The sequence below is a fragment of the Ostrea edulis genome, chromosome 5 (genome assembly GCF_947568905.1).
Source record: "Ostrea edulis chromosome 5, xbOstEdul1.1, whole genome shotgun sequence".
Lineage (NCBI taxonomy): Eukaryota > Metazoa > Mollusca > Bivalvia > Ostreida > Ostreidae > Ostrea > Ostrea edulis.
The window spans coordinates 57,400,040-57,420,865 of record NC_079168.1 but is presented as its reverse complement, the minus strand read 5'-3'; the positions used below and the strand labels follow the sequence as shown (position 1 = coordinate 57,420,865).

Genomic DNA, 20,826 nt, shown 5'->3' with positions numbered 1-20,826 from the left:
GGAAGATTTTCAGATCTATACAGCCACCTGAACTGCAGGATATTCAAAATTAGTACATGTAAATTTAAAGGTATTCTAGAATTATAATGTAACAGGAATAGAGAAAATGCCAGACTGGGATTCGAACCCAGGACCCCTGAATCTCTAGTCAGGTGCTCTACCAACTGAGCTATCTGGCCACCAGCAATCGTACCTGTCTGACCACTACTTTCCTCCCTCCTTAAATGTTTTCACACCTTGAAGACATCAACCCATGATCTTTACCCCCTGGCAGACATTTTCAACTGTTAGTTCCAGAGGCTGGTCTATGGCACCAAATGTAGCAAGAAGGGAGAAAATGCAACAGACCAGATCAGGATTCCAACCCAGGCCCCCTGAATCTCTAGCCAGGTGCTCTAGCAACTGAGATATCTGGCAACAAGTGTTTGTACCCATCTAACACACAATAAAATACCTCAACTATCAAATTTTACTATTGCTGACATTATCAATTGTAACCATGTAGAAATAAATAATAAACTGAATTGTTTATTTTAAAAATTTAATAGCTTAAAAGGGACTAACACGTCATCATAATGGTTGTCTTCCTTTCAAAATACAAATGGACAATTAAATCAGTATGTATTCATAGTCCTTCAAAATTATTTTGTCCATCTGGTTAGCTGAGTGGGAGATTGCCAATTTGCAAATCATGAATTCAAGGTTCACAGACCTGTGTTTTAATTTTCTTTCCCATTAACTGAAACTGCTTTTTTTTTCTACATTTCTTCTTTCTATGGTCATTTTGACATGTGACAGTGTACTACTATGGATCTGTATATAGATCTACGTTGTATTAATTATATACATATACACTGACCTGTACCCACCCAAGTTAAGGGAGTACTAAACATTCCTTCATTATAGAAGACCTGTTATTATATAAAAAAAAAATTTTTTTTTATAAATATAGATTCTATAGAGAATATCTGTGCTTTTACTGAGCCATAAATGCCTGCAATGACCAGGGACCACTTCACTTTAAATTGTGCACTTCTAGAATTTTAAAAGTATAGAATCTATAAAGGATATTAACTGAATATTGCGAAATTATTGTGCAATGAACTCAGATGGGCATATTTCCTGATATTCAGTCAATAACCTTAAAAGAGCCATTTTTCTATTTGAATTTGAAGGATAAATTTTCTGGATGCTCATTCCCACCTCTATACATAACCACAAATTTTAAAGTTTATATATGCTAAACCCTACATCAAAGTCCTACAAATTTCTTACATATAAACATCCCCATGGGAATCCGGGTTAGAATAGGTCCTCAATACCCCTTCCTTGTGATACAGAGGGACTAAATGGGATGGTCCATCGGATGAGACCAAGAAAACCCAAGGTCCCGTGTCAAAGCAGGTGTAGCATGATAAAGACCCCTACCTGCTAAAAGGCCGTATGTGCCAAGTATAGGCCTAAATTTTGCAGCCCTTCACCGGCAATGGTGGCGTCTCCATGTCAAGATTTTCTCGAGGGACATTAAACAATATACAATGAAATCAATCAATCTAACATATAAACTAAGTTCTAAGTAATAAAATGTCTTTCTTTCGTTTGTTAAACAGAAATTAAGGTTGTAAACATTGCAGAAAAAATTGCGTATAACCCACTATACAATTCTATGCCCCCCTTTAAAAAAGTTTCGCACCTGCTGGTCGGTCAGTCTGTAGACCAAGTCTTGTCTGCTCAGTTTCTAATAACCCTTTGCTTGACAGACATCAAACTTGGTACACTGGTACATCTTTTAAAATGATTAAATGACCCCTAATGATTTAGGTTACATGGTCAAAGGTCAAGGTTCAATCTACTCTGGACATAGGTAGATTATTGTCCACTCAATTATTTTGAGAACCCTTTCATTGACAGACATCAAACTCAAGGTACACTGGTACATCATAAAGTTCTTGGTTCAAATGGTTAAGGGTCAAACTGGACATGTATCCTGATATATTATTGTCTCTGAGAATTAGAACCCTTTGCTTGAGCTTGATCAACAGACATCAAACTTGGTACAATGGTACATCTTAAGGAGTCGATGATCCCTTATATTCAGTGTCGATTTTGAAGTAACATGGTCAAACATCAAAAATCTATTTACTCTGAACATAGGAAGATATTGTTCATTCAATGAATATCTTGAGAACTCTTTCCTTGACAGCTTTATACAGTGTTATAGAATAGATATCAAACCACCGGAACCAGTAATTTTGTCTGTAATAATGATAGTAAGGGTCTGTATAATACCACCCCTAATAAAAAAAAAAAAACGAGCGAATGAATTTCACAAATAAAATTAAACACAATGACTATACTATATCTATACCTGGATAGAATGTTCTCTCGTGAAAGCTACATTAAAATGGAAGTGTAATGTAGTCGGGTTTGGTACACAGTGACATATGTCGCATCTGTTAAAAAACGGACATTTTAGCCTATTTACAATTTTAAAATCCGGTTAGATTTTCTTGTTGATACATAGGCCCTATTTTACGTTACAGTGTCATTCTTACATTCACTGACTCAGAGACGAATGTAATGTAAACCAAAGCTACTTACTTTCGTCTTTAAAATCCAATCTGTGTGAAATACCGATCCCGATGGACTGAAAAGCATGCACCTATAAATTCAAATCAGACATGATTGTGGATTTTAATATTAGATTTTTTTAAGGAAATGCACTACAATAAGCATGGTGTGGTGATTGCTTATGAAGAAACACTTAACGATATATTCAATATATCTCACACTTAGCCGTAAGACGAGGTGGCCGAGTGGTTAAGGCGATGGACTGCTAATCCATTGGGGTCTCCCCGCGTGGGTTCGAATCCCATCCTCGTCGAATTTATTTTTTTCCCCTTCTGTTTTGCAAACGATTAACCCCAGATTGCTAGAACTGACCGAAGCTGAAAGTAAATTTCCAGACATGAATTATCAAGGACTGCTCCGAGATTCAGCCGAGCCGAATCTCAACCGAGATTAATGTAGGCCTACAGTGAGTTAATAATCAATGTATTTATAAGGCTAACGGTGAGTTAATAATCAAAGTATTGCAACCACTAATGATAATTGCAGTCATTAACAGTTCGGTCGCCCAAGTTCAATATCTAGCATTACTACCAAACTGCGGATCCTCAACTCCAATGCATGGAGCAGAGACATGGAGAACGACCAAAACAACCCTACAAAAGATCCAGACATCTTACAACACCTGTCTCGGGCGCATCTTCAACATCTGATGGCCTGAAAGGATCACAAATGAAGAACTATGGAAGAGTGCAGGGCAGGAACCATTTGACATGCAATGAAATCAGACGGAGGAAGTGGCTGTATTGGACACACCCTACGGAATCCACCATCCAGCACCACACGCCAGGGCCTGACCTGGAACCCGCAGTGCAAGAGAAAGAGAGGACGTCCAAGAAGCACCTTGTAGCGTGACTCGGAGGCAGAATTAAAGGCGCAGGACATGACCTGACATGACGCCGCAAAAGCAGCCCAGAATCGTGTTCGTTGGAGGACTGTCGTCGATGGCCTATGTTCCTCGCGGAACGAAAGGCCTAAGTAAGTAAGTAAGTGGCTGTATGGTGTCATCAGTATACTGTTGAGTCGTCAAAGTACCGTGTATGTGAATCAATGCTGTCATGCCTGTTTAGGATATTGGTGTCCATATCATAACACTGCCCTCTCCAAACCGGTCAGCCTCCTGTATGCAATTTTGCGCAAAGCGTTTATTTTTGTGCCTATACACTCCGAGTCTTCCATCAGGAATTGAAATTCATCGCTGAACCAAACTGTCAGCGTTACTCTAAATGAATCTGAGACCATTAAAGTCGGTTCCGGCGATACTGCGGAGTCAAAAAAAAAAAAAAAAATGCCACGAACAGGTCTACGCGCTTTGATCCCAGCATTCCATAGTCGATTACCAACAGTGTGATCTGATCTGATACCGGTATTCTACGAATCCCAGGAACGACAAATTTGGTACATTATTTTATGAATAATGCACTCCGATATTCAAAGCGATACTGTGCTGCTGACATCACGCGTGGTCTAGATGCTTTATGCCGGACGATCTGCTCTAAAGGTGAGATAAGTTGCTTTGTGCATCGTTGAAATCTTTTGCAACAGCAAATTGTGATACACATGCCAGTCGTCCGATGAACATCATCCAGTAGCGGCATTTCTTAAAAAGCGGTAGCATTTAAATACAACGCCATCAAATATCGAGAGCCCATGCATTTGGTGGACTTGATGGTGCCTGAATCACATATGCATAAGGAAGTTACAACAATTTCGAGGTACAGAGACCGATTTTAGGAATTTATGAAAACACATTTTATTGTCCTGAAATCCTACTATAGAACATCTCTCCAGTAAACCATAACGTTAGATGTTACAAGGAGTAACCAGACGATTCATTCTAGACACCCCCCCCCCCCCCAAATATGCATGAATGTTTTACCCCAAAAGGGTGTAGTTTTACAATCTATGTCCCATTTTCCCAAATATGCTTCATAACAAACTTGAAAAGAATATCAAGGAGGAGTTTAAAATGCTCAAATGTTAACGCACACATTAAGCAATATATGTATACATATCCTGGTGCCAACCCTTGGGATCATGAAATTTACAATTTGGGTAAAGGGCTACCTGCCCTTTCTTAATGTCCACTAAAGTTTTATTTTAGAAACGATAAAGATGATATTTAAATGTTGTACACATAACCACGTAACCCAAAGGTCGACAATTTTGGAACCAAAGGAAAGGTCTAGCGTAGTGCCCTAGGCTTCCCATAATGATCCGCAAATGCAGAGCATAATGGGAAGGGCAGGGCACTAGGCTACTAGTCACAAGGAATGCATGCATACACCCATGATCCTAACTTCCGAACGGATAACCCATGTCCTAGATTATTGTAGGTTAGGTATTGTTAGGACATGGGTTAGCAATGTTAGGAACTCGTTCGGGACCTGTTCGGACTTTTTCATTTCATGTTAGGAATAAAACTTGGCAGGTTCGAACGAATTCCTAACATTGCTAACCCTCGTCCGAAATATCTGACGTTTTCTCCTGGCTTGATATTTACCGTGCCAGGTATATTTTATGGGTTCTTTCATCACATAAACAGTATCCTGAAAACATTTTAATAAACTATCGAGCTTTGTTTTGAGTCGCGTAACTCGTTCGCTCAAATGACAGCCAAAATTCGGTTGATTGCAATCGTGTGCTTCTGTTATCGAATTTTGGAGTTGTATTTTCTTTCAATTGATATTAGTAAGTACAAGAAGCATCGTTTTATTGATTAAGTTGTGAGTTTAACATTGAATTCGGCTCGCAAGTATTTAAAATCGGCCCAAGAATGCCGCCTCCAGCTGGAGGTGGCAAAATTTCCAGTTCAGTAATGGCGCCGGTTCTGACGTTTTCCTGGCACGGTAAACATCAAAATCATAAAAAAAGCCAGGAAATCGTCAGATATTTCGGACTATGCTAACCCATGTCCTTAATTATTGTAGTTTAGGAATTGTTAGGACATGGGTTAGGAATTCGTTCGGGACCTGTTCGGACTTTTTTATTTTATGTTAGGAATATTAAACCTTGGCAGGTCCGAACGAATTCCTAACATTGCTAACACATGTCCTAAATTATTGTAGGTTAGGAATTGATAGGACATGGGTTAGCAATGTTAGGAATTCGTTCAGGACCTGTTCGAACATTTTCATTTTATACATAGACGTCCCATGATGTCCCAGTGGTATATCACTTGAACTGACTAAGTACTATCTACACGCCATGCTTCCTCTGGAGGTGCATCAGGTAATCGCCATTTTCGCATAAGAATGTCGTCTTTCATGTAACAGTACTCCCCCACTTTGGTGGCCTTTTCTTGTGGAATGGACCTCTAGCTACGTTGGACAATATCGTGGTCTTAATTTCCACGGAAAGTAACTGCTCTCGACTGCGGATTGGTACCATCATCAACACTGGATTTCAGCTGAGACTCACTGAACATCAAGACTTGTTACAAACTTTTTCGAAAATGATTAAAACGAAAGTTAAATTAGTAAAATGAATATTATTCACTGTATGGAATGTAATTTTATTCCCGTTATTTTCAAAAAAGTCCAAAACATAGGAATACATATATATAGAGAGAAAGAGTTACATATGTATATAGGGAGGGATTTTTGAACATGATAGAAATTAATTCCCTTATTTTTAAATGAATATCTGTACCTATCACAACCAAAGTGCCCCCCCCCCCCCCAAAAAAAAACCCCACCACATGCCAATCCATGCATCAATTTTTATACGCGCGTCATTAGGTCTACGGCGCTTTCTGTGCGTCTCTCCGGCTGATTCATGGCTGTCCGCCCGAGGTCATGTTTTCCGGACTTTTTTCCCGTAACGGATGCATGTACGACTTTGAAATTTGGTCACAATTTCTCCCTCAAGAAGCATAAAGGCGAGTTTGCTTATCAGCTGGCTTGGTGTACATTGACCTACTTTAGGGCTCTAAGTAGGTAAGATAGTTTCCCGGACTTTTTTTTGTTACAGATACAGATATTGCCCTGAAATTTAGTCAAAGGCTTCCTTCTAGGAGAAATACAAGTTCACTTTACATTTAAGCTGGATTAGTTCGTCCATGACCTTCATTAGGACTAAATGTAGGTCAGTTTTTCGAGCTTTTTTTCCCCATTATTGATGCCGATGTTTCCCTGAAATTTAGTCACATGCTTCCTCAAGGAGGAGTACAAGTTCAGTTTGCATTTCAGCTGGATTGGTGCATCACGACCTATACGTTAGGGGTAGAAGTAGGTCAAACAGTTTTCCAGACTTTTTTTCAGTATGGTCTCAGGTATTGCCCTGAAATTTTGTCACAACCTCCTCTCAGAGAAATACATAATCAAAGAAATACATAATCAGTTTACATTTCAAATATTTCAACTTATTTGGTGCACCATGACCTAATCTAGGGCTAAAGGTAGATCATATGGTTTCTTGGACTTTTTCTCATCTGACATAGATATTACACCGACATTTTTTCACAACCTCACTCTCGGAGAAATACATAATCAGTTCACATGTCAGATGGATTGGTGCACCATGACCCACTTTTTAAGGCTTTTTATTCAGAATGTGTGTTGTATCAATTCAGAGTGCACAATATGCTTCCAGGCTGAATTTCACTGTCTGACGGGCGTATATTGTACTGCTGGCGGTACACTGTTTTTTGTTGGTACTTGTCCTTAAATGACTGTTTGATCTCACATGCTTTCATAACTGGTGAACCACCATCGAGGTCCAAATGAAAAGTGTCACTGAGGCCATTCAGTTTTATGAGATGAATCAGCCTCGGTTTCTTGTATTCTGGTCATCGCTCTGATAACAGCACAGGCTGAGTTTAAACTGTCATCTTTGTCATCGGAAGTGATTTTCTCACAAACTATATTAGATCTGCTGCAACTTTGTCACTAGTCAAATCGTTGCCCAACAACAAGGAAGCGCCTTGAACAGGAAGGGTAGGTGGAACACCTACGGTAACTGACGAGGGCGTAACAAATTATAAATTGAAGTGTAGGCACCAAGCGGCTAGGGGTCGGGGAACCCCTCCCCTGTCGAAAACGCCATATAGATGGCTGTTTTATCTTCATATTGATTCAGACTTGAGGAAACATTTTAATCCCCTGATTTTAGCCCACTTGAAAATTTCAAATGAAAATTAAGATTAAAGCTAGTATAATAAAATTGATATACCGGTAGAAGGCCAATCTCTAAAGCTTACAAAAAGCGTGAAACAATTACATAAATCCCACCAAAAGGGGGTAGTAATATCCATACTTCAACAAATGACGGAAACTCAAAGGATGCAATCGAGTATCGTTAATTTAACGTTATGGTGAATGGAAATAGCATACCAAAGTGGCCCTAAGCAGAAAGTGCATAGAGATAGGCATAGGCGACTAAATTTTTTTATTTAGGCAAAGACAACTTTTTTGTTGTTGAAAATTATGTGTAGGCCTGGGCTTTTGTGCTACCGTTGATGTCTGCAGAGACAACACACGTCCTAACAGTAAAGTCTGGGCACAGGGGTGGATTCCAAGAATTTTTGAATGGGGGTCTAATATTAATTTTGGTTTTCAAGGGGGGGGGGGGGGGTGGGTTCATCCTTAAATTGCATTTTTTTTTTTTATCTTTTTAAAGAAAAAATTTCTGACGAAATATATCTTTTTTATAGGGAGACAATTTTTTTTATCATGGATATTTAAAAATGTCGAGTTTGCTCAGATTGTGTCAAAACCCTGTGTTACATTCCGGAACATTGTTTCCATTATACATTTTAGAATTTACATTCAGACATACTTCCGGATACATCTCTAGATTGATCTACTACTACCACTACTAGCCTAGCCTGTAGCCAACTAGAGAAAGAAAATGGCTTTTACTTTCGCTGCATTTTGCTACATTTTGGCGCTTATTCTGACGGCAGTTTTGATCTTCTTTGCAATTTTTCATGTAAGATTATCCTCGAAAATATCTATTCTGTTTGATCACCAATCCTTTTGAGACTGCTCGTTCGAATTTCCTCACCGTGGATAGTCTTGACCAGCTTGCCCCTTCTTTAAAACCGAGAGGAAAAAGTTGTTTGTTTTTCTTAGACGGCAGTATTAAGCTGGAACTATATGCTCTGAAATGATTTTTAAACTGTTGTATGGCAGTCATGCACATATGGTTGAGGTAATCTTTTAGACAAGCATAGCCTACATTCACTTCTCTTTGCAAGCCTTCATGTTTTGATTCTGGAAAATGTGTAAATGCCGGAAGTGAACCTGTGATGGTTTACACTTCGACATTTCAACTAAAATTTTCCTGGATCCGGATTTTATTTACATAGTAGACTACAGTGATGGGATATCAGTTAATTTTCATAATCTATCATCGGTTGCTACTTCCTTTGTGATTTTACTGATTATAATCGGAAGACAGGTTTTATTTTAAAAAGTATAATCTTACAAATATTACATGTTTTTCCCCCATTTGCATATGTATATCTATATGCCGGGGTATTTACACATACATATAATTATATATAAAAAGTTTATATTTGTTCAAGGGTTCATTGCAATCTTTGTGCTTTATATGAAATATTTCAAAAGCGGTACGTGTACATCTAAATTTACGCCAAATATCCATTCTCAATGACCATGTGGCAAGTGACAGCATGGAAATAATTCCATCATCATCGAAAGCAAGTTTGAATGACTTGTATAAATTGTAGAGTGGTCTGGTAGACTAGTGCACGAGTTGCACGCTGCTAAAAGATTTGGTTCCGCAGGTTGTGAGTTCAACCCCGGGCAGGGGCAGAAGTGGCTATACAAATAGATTTTTTCTGTGCTTTATTAGCTCACCTGAGCCGAAGGCTCAAGTGAGCTTTTCTGATCAAAATTTGTCCGTTGTCTGTCGTCGTAAACTTTTCACATTTTCATCTTCTTCTCAAGAACCACTAGGCCTATTATAATCAAACTTGGCCAAAAGCATCCTTGGGTAAAGGGCTTTCAAGTTTGTTCAAATAAAGGGCCATGCCCCCTTCAAATGGGAGATAATCACAAAAATAAAAAATAGGGTGGGATCATTTAAAAATCTTCTTTTCAAGAACCACTGGACCAGAGGAGCTGAAATTTTCATGAAAGCTTCCTGATATAGTGCAGATTCAAGTTTGTTCATATCATGGCCTCCAGGGGTAGGTTGGGGCCACAATATGGACTTAGGTTTTACATGCAAATATAGAAGGAAAGTCCAGTTATGGGCCAAGGTAACTCAGGTGAGCGATGTGGCCCTTAGGCCTCTTGTATTAAATATTACTTCACTTAGGGCAGTTATATTTGGTAAGGAGTTAATAAATTGCAATCTTTGTGCTTTGTAGAAGTGGAAACAGGATAACTCCAGAATACATTCTATAAGAAGGGTATATACATTCGATGATCGATTATGGAAAAAAATAATCGATCATCAAAATCAGCAACTTTTTCAACAGTCGATGTTTTCTGATTATTGGTTCAACACTAGTAGACTACTTATTTCCATAATTGTAATGTTTTTGATTGATGCATGCGTCTTTCATAAGGAAATCAGCACTTACTCGCTGACAATCCATTTTCACTATTTCCAAGTCCTGGGTTTAAATTATGAGTTTATGCCTATTAATGGTAGAAAAAAATCCAAAGTCGGAAAAGAGGGTGTTGCACAGAGGCAGTAAGTCTCCCAATTGGGACTCTGCCGGATATCTAAACACTCGTGACGTAGAACTGACCTTCATCCAGATTTTGCTTTATTATGTATTTGCCATTCAAATACCTGTAGGATTCCCCAGTACTAATGGTAAGCCTTTCATTTAGAAAACACATAAGTTCTCTTTAGCAGCCTTGACTAATAAAACACCGGTATCACACGCTGTATTCGGGGTGTTTGTTGTGAGTCCCATTCACATCTTGTACAAGAAGTCGTTTACAGCATAAACAAACTAAACAGTGTCCAAGTTGAAAGTTTATTTCAAACTCGGCACATTGTAGTAAACAGAAATTTGATATGAAACATTTATGAAGACTAGGAGTGTGTTTCAATTGAGAAACAAAAATATATTGAAATTATAATATGAAAAAAATCTGAAGTCTGTGAAGGGTTTGAGCCCAGTCATTTAAAAAATGAAAACATCTTTCCCCTTTAAAGTTTATGACCTTAACCACCGAACCACGCAGTAGATCGTAACTTCCAATGGAGAATTAAAGTACAGGTGAAGTTGAAAATAATATCAGAGAAATGTTTCTATTTTTTGATATTTACAAAAAAAAATGCCAAATGTGAAACAAAATTTCAAAGCGACAGTTTTTTGTGTGGAAAATTTGAAGAACATGTTCATGCAAAATTTATTTTGTTTCACAGTGGCACTTTTTCTGAAATTCTGGGATACCCCTGTATTTTAACGCTATAAATCATATAAATTGCTTATTACTTGATTTAAACTAAAATTATTTTCACTAATCTTGTCAATACCCATCTTTTAAACTTATTTTCAAAAATGTTTGCTTCAAGACCTATGTTCCAATTGGTTTATTATATATTTGAATATCTTTATCTTATCATGCAAAACGTATAGGAAAATTAACATGAGATGCGCAACACCTTTGGAAAAATTACTACACACGCATTTGGTTTCTCGGAAAGCATTTTGAGAAAGTTAAAATAATTATTTTTGTTGATATTAACAAAAAACATATGCTTAATCAAAAGTGAAATTTCAGAAAGCTTCTCGGGAAACAAAATGCTTGTTTACTCATTTTTCCAAATTTTCCGACTTTGGATTTTTTTTCCAGGCAAATTTATGTCGAAACAATGGTCGTAGTGTAAACTGTCACTGGTTCTGGCATTTATGCATTTTCCAGAAGAAACCACGAAGGCTTGTGAAGAGAAGTGGATCTAGGATATGCGTGTCCACTTCTCTAAAGAGAATAATGGTTGAGGAAGTCTGGGGGCAACTTGAAGGCGAATACTCCGCTGAAAGAAACTTCAAATTCATTACTAGTTTAATATGTGAAGCTATTCCTCCAGTTGATCATGCAATTTAAATTTGGCAATTAACAAAGAAATCATGGTTTTCGGGGTGGGTCTTTTGTCTGTATGTGACTGCCATGTCCTGATATTGTGGTATCTCTGCTACAGAGGTAATAGGTAGGGGACATCCCTGATGAATTCTGTGTCAGTAAGGACAGTGGACAACAGATTGAATATAAAAATGCTGGGACTCGGTATAACTCAAAAGAGTACCACTCCAATATTATGTCACATACTTGCTACAGAGATAGCAGTTAAAGGGAGAAAGAACCCTCTTTGTCAAAGGGTCATAGGTTATGGTTTGTCAGTGATTAAATGTAGCAATGTTTGGACACTATATAAAGACCGCTACTATGTTGTTACATGTAATACTGCATGGTTGCAGATAACAGGTGCATTCACATTTTCATTTATAATTCACCTGTGGGTGCCTTAAAATCATACTTTTAGTGGATGACCTAAATCTTCGATTGTTTTGTATAAAAACGAAAATTTTATAAATTTAGTTAGTTGCTCTAACCACTGGGTCTTTTGGTCACTAGTGAATGAAGCAATCTGATCACTATGTTCCACCAACCTCCTCCCTCTTGAAGAACTAGGCTCTCCCTGGAAGTATTTTCACCTACCTGTTCTAACAGGGGAGAATGCAGAGCCTGGCTCCCCTGTAATTCTGGTCAGGTACTCTACCAAGTGGGCTATCTGTTCAACAATGATGGAACCTCTCTAACTACTAGAGAAGTATTGATAACAGAAAATCTGAAAAGTATCCAAATGCTCTTTATTGTTCAGAATATTGTTGTACTTTTTTCTTTTCTTTACAGATAATTGCATTTGATGAACTTAAGACTGACTACAAAAATCCAATAGACCAATGTGGAAGTTTAAACCCAGTAAGTTCTAGTCCTTGTATATCTTTAGAATTTAATATGATTTTCCTGGTGCAATGTTTTCATGTATATTGGTATTGTTGAATTTGCTATACCCTCATCAGACAAAATATGGAGAGTATAAGGGAATCATCATGTCCGCTGGTCTGTCCATCCATCCTTCATCGTTTCTAATAGAAATATTTGTCAATTGTCACATAATTTTGGTCGGGGTAGCTTTCCGACATAGTCCCAAGCTTTACTATATATAGTAACAAAACCGAGGGTATGGGGTAGTTACAAAATCATTGGCCGCTGTTTATTTTCTGGTAAATTGTCAAGGTTGAAATGGTTACGTACATGGATTGCAATTTATTTGACAAACGACGACCAATTGTTGGTCCACTTTTAAATAATACTTTTACTTGATAGTTATAAGAATAATATTCTGCATAAAGTTTATAACATTCATTGTGACGATACTTTGGTCAAATTATATATACACATAAAATGGTAACTCGTTTGGTTGGTACAACATTATTTAGTTGGGAATACACTGACGTTCCTACTATTAAAATGGTTTGTAACTTACTGTAAAACTTGATGTCACACTTAGTAAATATGTGGTTACATGTAACTTAGACTTGGTACTGTTTAGTACATACCATTGTCTTGTTTCTGAAGTTTACTGAGTCGCTCCCTGCAGTTGACTGGTCTCTTCTCTTAAAACAGCTGTCTTTTATTTACAATGGTTGTTGTGATGACGTAGTGACGTTCCAAACTGATAATGTCATACATTTATCTGAGTTAGCGCGTTAAATTTGTAAATGTTACTTAATGATGTTGTACCAATATAAACATAAGAAACATAACATTTTTTATAAAAATATGCAAATCAAAGTAATAAAGTTCTATAAAACCAGTTGTAGTTCATTTCTATTGTTCATAGTTTGTTTACAAATACTTTACTAGTAGTTTTAAACATCGGGTTCAGAGTTCATAATATTACATCATACGTGGTTAGTCTGAATGAAAACCACAACATTGTACCTAATGATATGGATTTGATAAGATAATTCTAAAGTTATATCTGTTATCAAGTAAGTTTGATATCGTATAGGTATAAAGCAGTTTATTAATGAGTGAAGTCATGAACCATAACAATATCATATGAAGGGTTGATTTTGTGTATGATTTTGATAAAACTTGAGTACTTGAAAATTATGCCAAAAATTCATGTTTAATATGGTTGAATATCATACCTTACAGTAGCTCAAATACAGGATGTGGTTCTAATATTACCAAACTTGGAGCCAAATTTATGATGGTCCATAACTCACATGCCTAGGATCGAGATTTTCTATAATCAGATCTTATAATCTGAAAACAAGATTTCCTCATGTATCAAATCCAGAATGGAAAATTAGATGTAGAATTCACATTATGTGTGAATATGATTGCACAAAGCTAACTGTAAAAAAAGAGAGCAAAGTATTCTATCTCTAGTTATCTAGGGAGAAAGCTACTAAGGAAAGGCAACTATGCAACACTGGTACAACATCATATTGATATTGTTGTTGAATAGAAATGATCAAAATCTTGGCACAGTAAACTTGATACATTTATTCTGCTTCTTCACTGTCATATGCCTTAAATCATTTTGTATAAAAACAAAAAATTGACGATAAACCAAAAATTTACAATTTAGTTGATATGTTGTTAATTACTATGATTTGTAAAAGATGGCTTTGTATGGAATACAGAGGGTACATCTTAATCAGAATTCACCTTTTCTCTTACAACTACACTTGGTTTGCTGACAAATGTCATCAATGTATAACTGCTCTTGGTGTATGTATATGTGTTAGAAAGAGAAGATGACTAAGAAAGCTTTGTTTTAACAGCTGGTGCTGCCAGAGTACTTCATCCATATTCTCTTTACATTCCTCTTCATCACTGCCATGGAATGGTTCACTGTTGTCATCAATATTCCTCTCATAGTCTACCATATACGAAGGTAACTTATCTATTTTTTTTTTTATACATCCGAGCTATAGCTGGTGTTTGTTGTTTTCATGGCATAAGAATAAGTATGTAAAAGTATATTCTGTGTATTGTTTTCTCAATATAGCTGTTGAATTCAATATTTTAGTCTTGTTGAGTATATTAATATGTCAAGTTCTCGATTTCAGAGAATATTTAATGATTAATCAGCAATTTTGTTTGACAATTACAGTAAAACAGAGTTGGCCTTCCGTTTATAGTTTATTAACAGATTTTACATTAAACTGAGTGATAAGGAGATAACAAACTTGACTGTTAGGAACTGATTTCAGGTATATAAACCGACCAGTCATGAGCGGGCCTGGTTTGTACGACCCAACTACAATTATGAATGCCGATGAACTTAACCGAGCCCAAAAAGAAGGATGGATTAAGCTGGCTTTCTATCTTATCTCATTTTTCTATTACTTGTACAGGTATGGACAAAGGGATGGGGCTTTGGTAAATTTATACATACTGAGAATCTAAATACTCCGATGTGTTTAGGTGTGATGCTGGTAAAGTTTATAATACTGAGAATCTAAATACTCGGATGTGTTAGTTTATAATACTGAGAGTCTAAGCAGGGCTTGAAGCTAACTTTTTATGTCACCAGTCCAGCCGGACTGATGGGGTATAATTTTAACCAGTCCGCAGAAAAAATTACCAGTCCAACAGAGTTTTCCAGAAATAATCAAATATATTTTGTTGATATCATTAAAATGAAATTTAACTCATTATGCCTTAGACAATATTGTAACACTTAAATGTGGAATTTATATTTACGAATCAGATTCGTCCAGTTGATTAAACAGATCGAAGCATGCCAAATGTGTATGAAATTTCATATTAAGTATATTTTCCAAAATAATGCTTTAGAAAATTAACCAGTCCCATCAGACTGACTAAAACAAATGTCAGTCAGTCCGCCAGACTTTTGGCCAGTCACAGACTGACGGACATATGTTAATTTCGAGCCCTGCTAAGTATTCTGATGTGTTAGTTTATAATACTGAGAATCTAAATATTCTGATGTGTTAGTTTATAATACTGAGAATCTAAATATTCTGATGTATTAGTTTATAATACTGAGAATCTAAATATTCTGATGTATTAGTTTATAATACTGAGAATCTAAATATTCTGATGTATAAGTTTATAATACTGAGAATCTAAATATTCTGATGTATTAGTTTATAATACTGAGAGTCTAAGTATTCTGATGTGTTAGTTTATAATACTGAGAATCTAAATATTCTGATGTGTTAGTTTATAATACTGAGAATCTAAATACTCGGATGTGTTAGTTTATAATACTGAGAGTCTAAGTACTCTGATGTGTTTAGGTGTGATGCTGGTAAATGAACAGTGACAAGAGACAAAGCTTTCAATTGCGCTATCATAGAAGACTAACACACAAAAGTTAGGAATTGTATAAACATTAAGATTTATGAAAAATAACGAAAATTAGGGTAAACATTAGAGAAAGATACTGAGAGTTGTGTGATGATGATAATTAAATGCCTTAAGGTTAATCGATCCTTTTAACCATTATTATTAAGTCACATGAGGATCGATCGACCTTAAGATTTGAGGTCATTAATTGTTTTGATTTGGTATATCACAAAACTTTGTGTCCACTAAATGAGCAATAGCATTAAAGACAAAAGGTAGTTGTTCCCTCTAGAAATAAAATACAGTGTTAGATAGAAATTATTAATATCATACAGTTTTAAAATATGCATACATAGAATTAGTGAAATACCATTCTGATGTGGTCTGTGTACAGGATATTTAAAATATGTATTGTGTATCTTTTAGCATGATCTACACCCTGGTGTCCGGCTAGAGAGCTACTTTTGTATAGAGTGACATTATTTTCTTCTGAGGAGTGGGAAGTCCAGCATCCATGCTTCAGAATGTGATAAGACATTGGAATGAATTAATGCAATTCTGAGAAGATGGACCTTTTGCCATACTGTTAATCATGTAAATCAGAGTTGTAGTCCAAAGACGTTTTTCGCAGATGGTGTTGTTCTGTGCAATACTTTTTTTCTTTTTAAATGTGTGTATCCTGTTTCTAATTGGATGTTATTTTATGTGGTGTTCCATGTAACTCCAAGCAGTTTATTACAGTACTTCAGAATTAACATGAACAAAGCCAAGTGTCAGTGTGTACTCGTATTGAAATGCGCTTCATAAAGTCACAGTTCATATCCTCATGTATTTTACAAAAATCAAAGTGTCATTTACACTATTCTCACATATTAACTTAATTTATAAATGATGTATGTTTGCACGTGTATTTGTAAAAATATATTCATTTATTATATACCCATCAATGTATCGTTCTTTGATACTGTGGATTTCACAGCGTGTGATCCGGTTTTCCGGATCACCACACTGTGGTTTTCTGATTCCGTATCAGTATCCTCTGAAACTGATGCCGTCACAATGACGTCACAATGCATCAACGCAACGTTATTTGTGGAAAATATTGACCGCGTCACAAAACAAAACTACGTACACAAAACATAATTTCATGGTAGATCTATGTCTGTTTTTGATAATTTGGATTACATTTATCATCTTATAAATGTGGATTTAAAATGCAGAAGGGGGTATATAATAAATTTATCATTACTACAGTAACTTGATCCGAAGAGTTGGATCACGTCTCGTTGACAGGCGCGGATCATCAGATCAAACTCGACGCTTCGCGTCTCGTGTGATCTGATGATCCGTGCCTGTCAACTCGACGTGATCCGACTCTTCGGATCAAGTTACTGTAGTAATAATATATATTTATTTCATTTTTGTAAGATTTCAAATGAAAATCTGTATTCACTCCATTTTATATTTATGGTATTTATTTCCACATATGTAAAGACTATGTGGTTATGGAATTTTAATTTCACAGATTTATTACAAGGATTTATAAAATATATCCAATTTACAATATATCATGAAGTCTTAATGATACCTTTGGAAAAAGAAAAAAGTCCCAAGTTAGATTTATCTAAAACACACACATCCCCCGGGTCACTACATGTTGATATAATCATCATCTCTAATAATAAGGGGGTAGTGAATTTATGTGATTGACAAATTTTCAGTTTTTTATTCAGAGTTCCCATTTGTCTTGAAACATGTGGGAATTCAAGAAAAATTTAAGATACATTTATTTGTAAAAATGTTAGCAATTTTCATATCATCCTGTAATAACTGAAGAATGCATCTAGAAAGAAAAATTGAAGATATACACTCTTTAATTTGATGTTGACATCTCTTGATTTTTACCTCATAGTTAGCAATGTCAATTGACTGAAATTTTTCAAAAAAAGGTCTATTTTTGTATGTTGCATAGTATAAACCAATAAAAGTTTTCATGGAATCGCATGAACTTTTAGTATGCTAATGACAGCCCACCACAATTATATATGGAGATATACATGTATTGGTTTCACAATGTCCAACTGTCTGTGTTGCATCAACAATATTCACAAATTCTTCTACAGTATGATATTACACAGCTTAACATTGATGTAGATGTGCACAGGTTTTGGATGATTGTCCGATTTTCTCATACTTGAGTGTTGGACTTGCCTGAATGTTATTTAATTTTTGTATGACTGAAGAATAATTCATGCAATCACTTGAATTTTTTTTTTGCACTGCATGTATTACATCTAGCCATGGTATCTTTTTGTTTTTGAAATTTGAGAATCATATTCAACAAGTGGTTATATGTATTTATGAGTTTTTGAAAACTTAAGAAAACTTCTGATTTAAAGGTTTTGTTTACTAGAATTTCCTTTGAACAGACAGAATGTGACTGCATATCACCATTTGTAAAATCTCTGAAATGTCCAGTGGACAGGACTCAGATTTTATTAACTTTGTTAAGATCTGATGTGGTGTGACAAACCCCCATCTCAGATGATTAGATTAAAATCAGCAGATGGAGACAGTGTGAGACTTTATCCTAACAATGGCAGTTCTGTGGGCTGAAATTTTCGGACTAGTCTGCTTTGTAATACTGGTATTCACATTTGAATACTTTATTTGGATTTTTCACTCACAAATTATGTAAATTATATTTTACTATGTAGAGACTGGTACATCCTTTTTGATCATAGAGGGATCGGATTTGACCCTTGTTGAAAATGCTTACTAGCTCTTGCTTTGTGTACAGTTTAAAGGTAACTAAATATTGATAGTTATTAAATGATATTTGCCCCAGAATGCCGCTCTACCTTCAGAACATTGCCAAATTAATTATCACAATAGAGTAAATCTAGTTGATTTCATGGTATGAACATGCATACTTTACGAAATTTAAAGTAAATTACAATAATTGCTGTACCTCAGTCTTCTATTCTAAAGACCATGAATTCAAGGCACCGTGAAGCAGTATTTTAATTTTTATCTGAAACCAATGAAATTTTACTTAATAGGGAAATACCATGATTTTACTATGATGTTCTATTCACAGTCTTTTCATATCTGTTGTGCTTGTATCAGTGCTATTTTATAGTGATTTTGCCATAAGCTTAGTACTTAAATATAGAGCAGTGTGAGGTGTGGATGTTCACTTCACAGTAATTAACTCTCTTGAATTTTCAACTGGCATTGTAATATGGTTTTGTAGCATTTGAACAATTTATAAAATAAAACACATAAATAAATGCATTGTTTTATTTGTTTTAATTTTTAGTAGATTCAAATTATCACCCATATCAAATGTTTGCAAAAAGGAAAATGTCTATTCTCATGTGAGCTAGCCTTCACATTATGCCTCCAATGAACCTCATGGGTTTCTAGTGCAGGGTAACTAACCTTGGGTTTCTAGTGCAGGGTAACTAACCTTGGGTTTCTAGTGCAGGGTAACTAATCTTGGGTTTCTAGTGCAGGATAACTAATCTTGGGTTTCTAGTACAGGATAACTAACCTTGGGTTTCTAGTGCAGGATAACTAACCTTGGGGTTTCTTGTACAGGATAACTAATCTTGGGTTTCTAGTACAGGGTAACTAACCTTGGGTTTCTAGTACAGGGTAACTAACCTTGGATTTCTAGTACTGGATAACTAATCTTGGGTTTCTAGTACAGGGTAACTAATCTTGGGTTTCTAGTGCAGGATAACTAACCTTGGGGTTTCTAGTGCAGGGTAGCTAACCTTGGGGTTTCTACTACAGGATAACTAACCTTGGGTTTCTAGTACAGGATAACTAACCTTGGGTTTCTAGTGCAGGATAACTAACCTTGGGTTTCTAGTGCAGGGTAGCTAACCTTGGGGTTTCTAGTACAGGGTAACTAACCTTGGGGTTTCTAGTACAGGATAACTAACCTTGGGGTTTATAGTGCAGGGTAACTAACCTTGGGTTTCTAGTGCAGGGTAACTAATCTTGGGTTTCTAGTACAGGATAACTAATCTTGGGGTTTCTAGTGCAGGGTAACTAATCTTGGGTTTCTAGTACAGGATAACTAACCTTGGGGTTTCTAGTACAGGATAACTAATCTTGGGGTTTAAAGTGCAGGGTAACTAATCTTGGGTTTCTAGTACAGGGTAACTAACCCTGGGTTTCTAGTGCAGGGTAACTAACCTTGGGTTTCTAGTGCAGGGTAACTAATCTTGGGGTTTCTAGTACAGGATAACTAATCTTGGGGTTTCTAGTGCAGGGTAACTAATCTTGGGGTTTCTAGTACAGGATAACTAATCTTGGGGTTTATAGTGCAGGGTAACTAATCTTGGGTTTCTAGTGCAGGGTAACTAACCTTGGGTTTCTAGTGCAGGGTAACTAACCTTGGGTTTCTAGTTCAGGATAACTAATCTTGGGTTTCTAGTACAGGGTAACTAATCTTGGGTTTCTAGTGCAGGATAACTAATCTTGGGTTTCTAGTACAGGATAACTAACCTTGGGTTTCTAGTACAGGATAACTAACCTTGGGTTTCTAGTGCAGGGTAACTAATCTTGGGGTTTCTAGTGCAGGGTAACTAACCTTGGGGTTTATAGTGCAGGGTAACTAACCTTGGGTTTCTTGTACAGGGTTACTAACCTTGGATTTCTAGTGCAGGGTAACTAACCTTGGGTTTCTAGTGCAGGGTAACTAACCTTGGGTTTCTAGTGCAGGGTAACTAACCTTGGGTTTCTAGTGCAGGGTAACTAACCTTGGGTTTCTAGTACAGGGTAACTAACCTAGGGTTTCTAGTGCAGGGTAATTAACCTTGGATTTCTAGTACAGGGTAACTAACCTTGGGTTTCT

The 20,826-nt window shown here is 36.3% G+C and overlaps 2 protein-coding genes and 1 non-coding gene across 8 annotated transcripts in view; 2 read left to right on the top strand and 1 right to left on the bottom strand.

Annotated features, from left to right (window-relative positions):
- LOC125649606 (protein dispatched homolog 1-like) overlaps window positions 1-2,749 on the bottom strand; it is a 54,369-nt gene extending 51,620 nt beyond the window's left edge. For 4 of the 6 annotated variants that reach the window (XM_048877259.2, XM_048877258.2, XM_048877255.2 and 1 more), the window contains exon 1: window positions 2,602-2,749. The gene's annotated coding sequence lies outside the window, so the exon portion shown is untranslated. Of the gene's footprint in view, window positions 1-1,428; window positions 1,555-2,368; window positions 2,514-2,601 lie in introns of those variants that run through there. The other 2 variants (XM_048877261.2, XM_048877260.2) reach the window with 2 other exon arrangements.
- Window positions 2,750-2,802: 53 nt separating this feature from the next.
- Trnas-gcu (transfer RNA serine (anticodon GCU)) lies at window positions 2,803-2,884 on the top strand. The gene has a single exon. It is a non-coding gene; the product is annotated as a tRNA-Ser (tRNA).
- Window positions 2,885-8,204: 5,320 nt separating this feature from the next.
- LOC125651455 (protein cornichon homolog 1-like) lies at window positions 8,205-19,253 on the top strand. The gene is made up of 5 exons (XM_048880054.2): window positions 8,205-8,559; window positions 12,474-12,542; window positions 14,423-14,535; window positions 14,855-14,998; window positions 16,383-19,253. Exons 1-5 carry the CDS (start codon window positions 8,479-8,481, stop codon window positions 16,408-16,410), a joined length of 435 nt encoding a protein of 144 aa, XP_048736011.1. The 5' UTR covers window positions 8,205-8,478; the 3' UTR covers window positions 16,411-19,253.
- The last annotated feature ends 1,573 nt before the right edge of the window (window positions 19,254-20,826 follow it).